Source organism: Amaranthus tricolor, chromosome 7, assembly GCF_026212465.1.
Source record: "Amaranthus tricolor cultivar Red isolate AtriRed21 chromosome 7, ASM2621246v1, whole genome shotgun sequence".
NCBI lineage: Eukaryota > Viridiplantae > Streptophyta > Magnoliopsida > Caryophyllales > Amaranthaceae > Amaranthus > Amaranthus tricolor.
The window spans coordinates 14638866-14650516 of record NC_080053.1 but is presented as its reverse complement, the minus strand read 5'-3'; the positions used below and the strand labels follow the sequence as shown (position 1 = coordinate 14650516).

At 36.3% G+C, this 11651-nt stretch overlaps 2 protein-coding genes across 3 annotated transcripts; one reads left to right on the top strand and one right to left on the bottom strand.

Annotated features, from left to right (window-relative positions):
• Positions 1 to 2423: 2423 nt before the first annotated feature.
• On the top strand, positions 2424 to 4824 carry LOC130817559 (uncharacterized). Of its 2 annotated transcripts, XM_057683327.1 has the most exons (4): positions 2424 to 3527; positions 3690 to 3781; positions 3856 to 4286; positions 4366 to 4824. In XM_057683327.1, the coding sequence occupies exons 1-2, from the start codon at positions 2560 to 2562 to the stop codon at positions 3727 to 3729; spliced, it is 1008 nt and encodes a 335-aa protein (XP_057539310.1). In that variant the 5' UTR covers positions 2424 to 2559; the 3' UTR covers positions 3730 to 3781; positions 3856 to 4286; positions 4366 to 4824. The 2 variants fall into 2 exon arrangements, with proteins under 2 accessions (XP_057539310.1, XP_057539309.1); XM_057683326.1 differs by having other exon boundaries at positions 2424 to 3781.
• Positions 4825 to 6752: 1928 nt separating this feature from the next.
• LOC130818531 (uncharacterized) lies at positions 6753 to 7340 on the bottom strand. The gene has a single exon (XM_057684698.1). It carries the CDS (start codon positions 7338 to 7340, stop codon positions 6753 to 6755), a length of 588 nt encoding a protein of 195 aa, XP_057540681.1.
• Between the last annotated feature and the right edge of the window lie 4311 nt (positions 7341 to 11651).

The following is an 11651-nucleotide window of genomic DNA, read 5'->3' as shown; positions in this document are numbered from 1 at the left end:
GTAGGACATTAAATTTTCATTTCAACTTTAAAACATGATGATTCAAACATTAAAGTTGATATTAAAAACTTTGAAATTGACCTTTTAGGTCTTAAAATTGTATTTTTAAGTCCTGAAATTGTCCTTTTAAATCTTAAAATTAGTATGTCAAAATATTTTTAAAAAATTAGTGGGCGTGCACCAGTTGCAGAAAATTTGAATAAAATAAGATTATTTAACAACTTTATTCCAAAAACAAGCTTCGTGAAAACTTTATTCCCAAATCAAGCGTCCGTACATCCAAACCTAGGTTTGGTGTAATGACGTTGTTACTAACAGCGAAATAAAGAAAAAAAAATTAGTAAAGCATCAAGTCGTTGTTACTAACAGTGACTTAATGAGTTGACCAGTCGACTCCTTAAGTCGTTGTTAGTAACAACGACTTAATACGTTTTAAGTTTTCAGATCTCCTTCTTCTTCGTCATTTCAGTTACTTCCTAATTCCAACCTACGAGATCTCCCTTTTCTTTCCACCATTAAAATCAACTTCAATCCTTCAATTAATCTCATCAAATTTCAAGTTTGTACTACTAATTAGTTCTGTCATTTTCCTACGTTCACTTAAGATACTATTTTTTTGTATTTTTTTCCATTTTCGAAAATTAGGGTTAACAACAAGTTCATGATCTTTCACATAAATGCAGGTTCTTAAACTTGCAATTTAGTACTTCTTGTTGATCTACAGCCTATTAAGGTACATTTTTATTATAAATTTTTTAGTTCTTGTTGAATTTAAAATGTATGTCATTTATGGTGGTCATTTACACTTATACTCTATGAATATGTTAAATGTACTTGTTATTTGCCATGATCTTCATATTGAGGTTGTTTGTTCATGAATTTAATGTAGAAAATGTTTTAGTTTAATGTAGAGAATATTTAAATGTGAACCCTAAATTTGAGTTTAATTTAGAGAATGTTTGAATGCAAAACCTAAATTTAATCAATGTTGTTATGTAGTATATATTTATGAACTTGATAGTGATGTTGATTTTGTACGTATTATTGTAGAAATGGCTTCATTTCGAGTGACTGTTGTATGCTTTTGGAATGGTCCAATTCGATCAAGTAGTAACAATGTTAAGTATATTGGGGGAAGACGTAAACTGTTTGCATGCAACTCAAACATGGATTTGAATGAATTTAAACATCTTATATGCTCTAAGATTAGCATTGACACTACAAGAAGTACTGTTAATCTAAGTTTTAAGTACAATATGAGTGGAGATTTGTTAGCTTTTCCGGTTGAGGATGAGGAGGCTATAGATGCAATGTGGGAGTACTCAAAGTCTACCTCTATTCCTTCTTTAGAGTTATATGTAGAAGAGGTACCCTTAGGGAATCAAGATGTCAATGTTGTAGAAACAAATGCATTCCTGAATGTAACTTCTTCTGCTCCTTTTCATACCCCTTTCCCTACCCAAGAAACCCAATTTCCCTTTATGCCATTTTCCTCTTCCCTTTTTAATGAACCCAATCAATCTCAAATTCAAGTCTCAAATGATAATACTTTTAACTTAGAAAATACAAATGAGCCTTGGGGTGATGTTAATAGTGAGAGTAATGAATTCGTAGAAGCTCCTTCTGAGGACGATGTGGGAGTTGACGAGGAGGCTCTAGCTAATGACATGAGCTTAGGCAACATTCCAACAATCATTGCTCCTACACCTTATGCACTAGTTCCCCTTCTAGATGAACACGTTGAGGACAACTCTTGGAGGTCTTGGGATTGTGATACAACCTACACCGATAAAGGAGAGTTTCAAAAGGGTATGATGTTTGATAACAAGGATGCGTTGTTGGATGCTATTAGATTGTATCATATTCGTAGGAACGTTAAGTACCGAACTGAGACTTCAAATCAAACAGTGCTCACCTTGAAGTGTAAGAGAGGGTGTGTTTGGAAACTTAGGGCTAGGACAGCTCCTATTCACCTTCATGGGAGATTGTTACATATAAAGGGAAGCATGGGGGTTGTGTATTAAGACTGAAAATGTGTCAGCTGGACATATTCATTTAACATCTTCCGTGATTAACAATCTTATTAGAAATTGTGTTGCTGAAGACCCATCAATTAAGGTCTCTGTGGTGCGACAAATGGTGAAAGACCAATTTGGTGTCTAAGTGACCTATAAGCGGGCATGGTGTACTAAACAGCAAGCCCTTCTCTCCATCTATAGTACATGAGAAGATTCTTATCCTCTTCTACCACGCTTCTTGAAAGCATTACAAGTTTCTAACCCCAGGACTGTAATTGAGTGGTTCTTTAAGGAAGATAATGATGTTGGAATGTATGTCCGTCCTAGTATTAGAACTTTCTAACGTGTGTTCTGGGCTTTTAAACCTAGTATTGAGGGGTTCAAGTATTGCAAACCCCTTATTGCCATTGACGAAACACTCTTGTATGGTAAATATCGCCATACATTATTAACTGCAATTGCTTAAGATGGGAACAAGGGAATCTTCCCGCTTGCCTTTGTTTTGGTCGAGAAAGAATGCATAGCCACGTGGTCTTGGTTTATGGCGTGTGTTTGTAAGAATGTGATGCATAGTCCAAGTTTATGTGTTATTTCCGATAGACATGCGAGCATTCTAGCAACCATGAAGGAGCCGGAATGGCAACCTCCGAATGCCCATCATAGGTTTTGCTTGCGGCACTTGTTAAGTAACTTCAACCATCAAATGGGTAATGTGAAGTTGAAGAAGATGTATGGAAGGACTGCAGAGCAAATACAACCACATAAGGTCATCGAGGGATTGAAGGCCATTGGTGTTGCTAATCGAGAAGCACTTTTTTGGATTGATCAAGTTGGTGATATGTGTAAATGGTCAATATGTCATGATGGAGGGTATAGGTATGGTGTTACTAATACCAACTTAGCCGAAGTATTCAATAACGTGATGAAGGGTGTACGTTTCTTGCTTATAACCACTCTTGTGGAGTTCATCTTCTATCGTGTTAATGATTATTTTGTTAAAAGACGCGAGAACGCAAATGCATGGCTAATTAGGGGAAATAAGTATACTTCACACGCCACAAGAATTATCACACGTAACACTGAGAAGGCAAACTACCATGAGATCGTCGCATTTGACTGCAAACGAGGCCTTTTTCAAGTTAAGACTGGACGTGGTAATAGAGGATCCGCCAAGGGTGGTAAAATACAAAGTGTGGATATGAGAGAGATGAAATGCACTTGTTACAAATCCTTCATATATAACTTACCTTGCTCTCATGTTCTTGCCATTTGTATTAAACGACACTTATCGTATGAGCGTTTTGTGGACACCTACTACACGACCCAGAGCTATGTGAATACATATGAATCCATATTCTTGCCGTTGATTGATAAGAGGTCATGGCCTCAATACACCGGTGTTGAGGTGATACACGATCCAGATCACATTCGTGGAGTAGGAAGACCTAAGTCAAGGAGGATCACCAACGAAATGGACGAAGAGTCAAGGAGACGCATCGCTTGTCGAAGGTATGGTAGTGAAGGTCACCACACTAGAACTTGCACGTCAAGGTAAACAGTATCTGTATTTGAGTATAAAAACATAAAGACTATTTAAACAAATAATTTGAGTATTTCTTAAGTCTTTTTACATATAATCATAACTGCAGCTTAGTTATTGTTGAATTGCAGTAGAGATGGATCCAGTAGCTCCAGGCCCTCGCGACCTTAGTGTGCTTACGATGCAGGCGGATCACAGGAGCAGTGTAATGTGGGATGTCCAGGTTAGTCATCTTAGTATTTTGATTGCATATGCCGTAATACTTTAACTTTATGTTAATATATTCTTTGCGTTTAGGTGTCCGACAAAGAGACCATATACACCAGGCATCACAGGAGCACTCATGCATATTGTCAGGGGCGTGGAGAGCATCTGTACCTCTTATTTGCTTCAACATAGTCGAAGTGCATCTCCCTGAGCGCGTACTACGCCAATTTGGGATGGTACAGGGCATCCCGCCACTATGTGACACATAGGCGGAGCTCCATTGCAGCTCACGCAAGGGTTGGGAACCCAAAAACTGGATCGAGATCAACTGGGGCCATGTCACTCGCTGAGAGCACAAGCTAGAGCTGCTGGCCCAAGGTGCGCCGATCGAGGCTATAGGCGCACTTACTTCGAGGGATTACATGTCGTGGTTCCTCTCCATCACTCGTCGATGGATGACACCACGAGGTATCATCCTGGCAGCCCATTACACTCCCGCAGCACCGACGATGACACACTTTGTAAGTATTCTTGAACGTTGATTATTATCCATAGAACTTACATGTTATACATTTCATTAATACTTAAGTCTTAATCCAGGCACAGGGCATTGCATCTATCATCAACTCCACCCAAGAGGAGCCTGTACGGGAGATTGCCCAAGGCATACTCCTAGGGACGCAGTTTCAGCACTTCATTCCAGAAGTGACTGTGCCCGACAACACTATATATGAGTACGGGTCATCTGCTCATCATGCCGACGTTCATCTTGAGGAGGTTGACTTAACGTGCCCCGACTATGGTGCCGGGTCCTCACAGGGTGCTACATCATCACAGTATCAATCACCTCCCCTATCCGAGCGTCATGCGACGACCTCTTACTATCGTAGGAGGCGTCGTAAACCGTCACAGTTAGACAGGGTACAGGAGGAGGATTAGCATTAGAATACTGTTTGTATATATTGAACACTAGTGACATTTTGTATATATTGAACATTTGTACATATTCAATATTTGTAACATTTGGACTTTTGTGTATAATTTGTAATATATAAGTAGATGTATATATTTTTATCGTATTATCACACGTTTATTATGAATGAAATGATGTTAAGTACTCAGACTTTTCGGCGATGAATCATTCCGCCAAGAATGCAGTATGAATTAAATCAAAAATAAAAAGACAATCATATTCAAATATGGAAAATGCTCTCGAAAATTCAACACAATTCATTCATGTTCAACGAATCCATATCAAATTACATAGTTCATTCGTTAAGTTAAACCACCGTCGCTAACTAAGATTGCTTCTTAAACTTTCTCATAATCTTTTCAGTCTCTTCTTTCCTATGTGCCATATCATCTATTTGTCTCTTGAGATTAAAAACCTCATCTTTAAGCTCTTATTTTTCTTTTTCAAGCCGTATTATTAAGTCTCTCTGCCATTTGGTACCCTCCGGATCAATCCATCTAAAGTATGTGCATCCTAATCCTTCAACCAAGTAGAATATACAAGCAACAAAATCACGCCCAGGATCGAAGTCGCTCCAATCTGTTTTAATCTCAACTTCATAACCACAATCACAAAGCTCTTCAATAGAATGCTCCTTTGACATCTACGGAACACATATGATATAGTAACGTAAGTAAACATTCAAAAATAATATTAACATTTATAAATTGAGAATAAGACTAACATAATACCTTATGTTACCTTTAAAAATTGATTCACTAGAACAAGAATGATTTAGATTGGATACAATGAAGTAGGGAAATGATGGAGTTATTTATAGAACATAATTACAACGGTTATTTTCAACTTCGTAACGACTATTTTTCAAATTAACAACGGCTAGTTTAATTCGTACAAGAAAGTCAATAAAAGTCAAATTTGAGTCAAGCCTTAAGTCGCTGTTAGTAACAGCGACATTAAGGTTTGACCTGTCAAGCCTGAAGTCGCTGTTAGTAACAGCGACATTAAGGTTTGATTGGTCAACTCCTTAAGTCGCTGTTACTAACAGCGACTTGAGGCTTGACTCAATTTTGTTTTCTTTATTTCTCTGTTAGTAACAGCGACATTACACCAAGCCTAGGTTTAGATGTACGGATGCTTATTTTGGGAATAAAGTTTTCACCAAGCTTGTTTTGGGAATAAAGTTGTTAAATAATCTTACTTTTTTCAAATGTTCCCAGTTGCACGGCTAAGACCGTCTCACAGGAGACTAACTGGTCAAATAATTGTAATCATATTTGCTCTAGTAATTAGAAGAAAAGTAGAAAAAAGTAATTATTTTTCAAAAAAAAATTCCTAGTATAAGTTTTAGAAATTTTTTGATTCCCAAAATAGGCATTTCTAGCCAAAGTTGAGGGTAGGTATTTGTTCAATGAAACTAAAGACGATGCCATGACGTTTGAAAGGATAAAAAATAAATCATTTGCTTCTTTATTCGTTGTTATTAACAGCAAACATACCCTTACCTTATGCTTGGACACAAACAATTATTTTGAAATTATAATTTTTCGAAGTTTATTTTTCAAATTTTTTCTAGAAAAGCTCACTTTATTCAATTTTTTTCTATTGAACATTTTTAAAGTGTTGTACAAGTGATCTTTTCTCCTAGCTTCAAACCTAAAATTTCACAAGTTTATTTTTAACGGATATTTCATGATATACCACTGAGTTTTTTCGAAATTCACCATATACCACACAAAATGTTCTAATTCACCATATACCATGGAGTTTTCATCCGTTATCACAGAATACCATTAATGACAACTGTCGTCAATGTGCCGTTTGTGGTAAATTAATAATTCACCATATACCATTTACTTTTTTTATTTGCGTCAAATACCATTTTTTTTAAAAAATATAGCTGTTGGAATTATGATAAACAAAAGAAGTATCATACAAACCAAGTAGTTAACATTTTGTTCAAAAACAACTTGATAATAAACACTGTTCACCAAAAAAATGACACTAAACAATGCTAAGTAGCAGCCTTTCTCTTCCCCCTTGTGTTGCCTTGCTGTGAAGAGGAAGCTGCATGTGCTTCCTTCTTTGATGATGCCTTTTTTGCCTTGCATGTCATTGCATTGTGGCCTAGTTCTTTGCATAGGCTGCATTTGTTATTCTTATGCCTCTTTCCTTTTTTTGCTTCATGAGCAGCTCTTCTCCTTTGCTTAGGTGGTCTGCCAGCATTTCTTTTCCCTTGGGGTGGTGCAATTTCTGGCACATATAGTGAAGGCCAGTGAGTTGGATCAGCCATGGGGTGAATGTGGTCTCCATAAGTGAGTTTGTATGCAGCCCCCTTATAGAAAGGTGAGACAAAGTCCCTAGAATCAAGTCTTTGGTTGTAAATGACCCTTAGACCATGCTTGCAAGGGATCCCAGAAGTCATATTTCCAAGGGTGATAGGGAACTTGACATGGCCATCCCTCACCTCAAACTCTCCACCACCAGTTGCAGTGACATGGCAGAACCTAGAATCATCAGTCTTAGTCACCAGCACCCTCTTTGCATGCTCTGTTAGCTCATTAGGTTCCATGCTTACTGCTTTATCGAACCTGGAACCCATCCTTTTCAAGCACCAATTCCTAACATCGTAATTATTCAAAAAACTCACAGTAAGCAACAATAATTTTTTTGCATTTAAATGAGCAAAACAGGGACACAAATTTACCTTCCAGCAATGTCAACACATGCATGTCCCTGTTGGCCTTTGTTATTGCATTGAATAAATCTACAAAGTTTGTTGTGTTATGATCACAACAAACTGTCCTGTCAAATATGTGCACACTCCACTGCTCTTCTACATTTTTGAGATAGTCAAATGCTGCTGCATCAAACTCTTTTATCTTGGACATAGCTTTTTCAAAAACGTACTCATTGTAGGCATTTGCCACAATCCAAAACATCTTATGAAATGCTGCCCCACTCCATCCTGCAGCCTTGCAATTTGAGTACAAATGCTGGCAGCATATTCTCCTGGTAGCTCTTGGGAACACCTCAAACAAAGATGATTCAACCCCTTAAAAAACAAGACTAAGTTAATAAACAGCTTCATAATCTCAAATTAAAGACAAAGAAGAAACTTACCCTCATCCTGTCACTGATACAAGTCCAGTCATCCTTCTAAGCAAACAAGCACCTCAAGTTTCTAAAAAAATAAGTCCAGGAATCTATGCTCTTTGTGTCAACAATCCCATAGGCTAAAACAAAGATCTCATTATTACCATCTATTGCAACTGCAGTGAGCATAACTCCTTTGTAATACCCATTTAAATGTGCACCATCTATTCTTATGATAGGTCTACAACCACCTAAGAATCCTCTCACTTGAGCTGCAAAAGATATGAAACAGGCCTTAAATTACAAACTGTCAGTCCATGTAACCAGAGCATAAGACCCAGGATTTGTGGACTTTATCATTTCAGCATACTTTGGAAGAGCTGGATAGGACTCATCAAAACCACCATATAATTGCTCCCTCGCTAAACTCTTCACTTTGTATAACAATCTCAACTTCACATAGATCCTGTACCTTTCCATGCACAGCCTCTACAATGAATCAACTGGGACATCTAGGTTTGCCTCTAAGTCTTGTAACAATTGTCTACATAGCCATGCTGAAGAGACTATAGGATTCTCTTCCAGCCTCCCACAAGTTGCATACTCTCCTTCTTGCTTCTTTATGGCCCAACTGACTTTGTCTCTTAGAACTGAAGCATGAATCCTCCAAGTGCAATCCCTCATCAAACACCTTGCTATGTACCTCTTATTGTCAACATGGTCAACTGAAACAGAGAAGCTCTCTTGTATGTAGTAATCTCTGAATACATCTAGAAACTGTGTTTTGGTTTCAAATATCAACCACTCCTCAAGAACAATGGATCCAAATGGTAACTAAGACCAGAATCAGCCTCATCCTCAACATTAGAATGTACTCATCCTCACAGTCCAACTCCATATCAGAATCAGCCTCAACATCAGAAGCTTCATAATCACTATCTTCACTATCATCAGAAGGCCAAGCATCAGACTCAACATCAATTTCTTCAACCACTCTTTGGGTTTTCTTGCCCCTAGTGTTGATATGCCTCCCTGCTGGAGTTTTCTTGTCAACATCAAGGCCAAACTTAATAGCAGTGGCTTTAGGCACCCTCCACTCTTCGGGTTTAAGCCTGGTTTGTTCTTTGGGCTGGGTTGACTGTGCAGGGGGTATTTTCTTCTTCTTTGGAGTAAGTTTTTTCCTTCTTAGAGGGTTATTTGGTTGAGATGTTTGTGAGAATGGAGGTTGTGATGATTGAGGTTGTGAGGGTTGAGGTTATGAATCTCCTGGAAAAAACTTATCTATTGCTGGGGTAGCAAACACTCTTACATATCCAATCCCATCATCATAAACATTCAAAACAGGGACCTCTACAGCCACAGTATATGCCTGCTAGGCCAAAAGCTGCTCCTCAACTTCTGCTTCCTCTGCCATCCTTCTATTATCTTCCTCCATTAGCCTAATATTTTCAGCCCTATTCTTCAAAGTTTTTGCCCAACTAGCTTCTGCAGACTGAAACACAAAGGATGGTGTTTCTGTCTCTTCTATAAACACTTCAATTTCACTATTCCCGTCATTCCACTCCCACATTTTTAACATTGCCCCATCATCAAATAACTCTAACTTATGATTTGTTCTAGCTTTAGTGACAAACAGGGTGAAGTATTTAGGGAGATATACGTTCTGTTTCACTAAATCCTCAAACATATACTCAATCAACTCCATCAAATTGGTCTTATCAGTGTCATCCACCCTCACATCAAAAGTACCCCCTGGAGCACGAACTAACAACCACATTGTACTCATCCTAATAACAACATTTTTCAACAACACATTACATCACAATTTAAATTATAAATCGCATACAAAACAAAAACACATCACTTTAGCATAATTCAAATTCACATGCAACTTATCACACTTAATCCTAACCCTAACTCAATTTTGCAAAAAGAATACAAAATCAGAACTCGAAATGCAAATGGATAAGGATAGTAATACCTTGCGTATGCTTAATTCACCGAATTAGCGAACTTTGTGCGAAATTCAGTCACGACCACCTGTGTTTGGGTTCTGAATCACTTCACAAGCTTGCAATTCACTTTACACAAATCAATTTTAAGGATTTTTGATGGATTTTAAGGGTTCTAGATCAATGAAGACGAATACAAAGTTTCTTGAATGGAGAAGAAGAAAGATGGAGGATCAATTTTTTGAAGAAATACGTTGTGTTTGGGGAAGTCAAGCCTAACAATGGCGCCAGTTGAATGCGTAAGGGCATAATGATAATTTACCACAAACGACATACTGACAGCAGTTGTCATTAATGGTATTCTGTGCTAATGGGCGTAAACTCAATGGTGTATAGTGAATTAAAACATTTTGTGTGGTATATGGTGAATTTCGAAGAAATTCAGTGGTATATCATAAAATATCCATATTTTTAATAAGAGTTGTTGTAAATGATATTGGACATTTTTTATACAATATTTCATGTCGTTGTTTGATACACTTTTCTGAAAGGATATTTTAATTAGATATAGTTGTCATATAGAATTAAACGTAATACAATTTTTTGTGAATGTGAGATTAATATCTTCCTTGACATTGTGAAGATCTTTTATAACAAATAAATTTTATAAATTATTTTTTAATTTGTAATAATTCTTGGCAACATGATAACTCTTTATTTTTTATTAACCCATACCTTTAAGTGTCATCTTTGTCTTAACCTACTTAGTTGAGTTAAACCACTTTTCACCAATTATTTATCTTAAGATAATTAATAGACACCTCGCTTTGGCAAAACCTACCTAATTAATGATCTAAAGCTTCGTATATAGTTGTTAGTAAATGGAATAACATTACAACTCAATATTATTAGGGAAAGTAGAAGTAATATGCATGAAATATCTTTGTAGCGTGAATCCACTAACTAATAATATAATATTAAACAAGAACCGCAAAGAAAGTTCCTCTAACGAAGTCTATCAACAATGTCTTATAAAACCTCGTATTCTAATACGTCATTTAAGAACCATTCTTAAACTAATTAATAAATTTGTGTGTATAAAACAACTGAATTTGACCTCACTTATAAATTGTTAAGACCATGTAAGTTTTCATTGTCTTAAATTAAAAAGCAACGATGGAACATTTCCCTTATATATTGTATGAACACGCTCCCAAAAGTTTAGTGACATGTGCATTATATATCTATCAAATATACCCTAATCAATCATATACAACCTTTAAGTTTTCATAATTAATGGCAATGAATAACATGATAAAGAGAAATAAGACTATTCATATTTTCTACTTGTAGGTTACAAATAATGATTAATTACCTTACTAAACCCACCATATAATTAATATAATCATATTATTTAACAAAAAATTAATATAATCATTATATTTAATAGAGGATATGACTAATATCTAGTCTTACTAGATTAGTCACCATCAACCTAGACTACTTTAGGTCCAAACACACAAAATAATTTCACACATTAATACAATGTGACTTAATAGGTTTTGTGAAATTAAGCTCGAAAAATTATCAAATAACAATTTGACAGCGTTTATTGGTCTCTAGTAAAACATAAATGTTACTAAATTTCACATAAATTAACGTCTCAATGTCTACTAACATAATTACGTTTAAAAACCTACAGAATATTCACTTGATTATAAAACATTCGATAACTATCTTCCACTTGTTCAATAAACAAGTTTTTCAAAGGTATGAGACTCATCCCACTAACTCACACTTGCTACAACAAGTTGTGAATCTCAAATCATTTGTCAACTAAAGTCTCAATCAAGCATAACTGCATA

Excerpts from the sequence above, each read along its gene's own strand:
- LOC130817559 (XM_057683326.1), top strand. The coding sequence starts at position 2,560 with ATGGCGTGTGTTTGTAAGAATGTGATGCATAGTCCAAGTTTATGTGTT.
- LOC130818531 (XM_057684698.1), bottom strand. The coding sequence starts at position 7,340 with ATGGGTTCCAGGTTCGATAAAGCAGTAAGCATGGAACCTAATGAGCTA.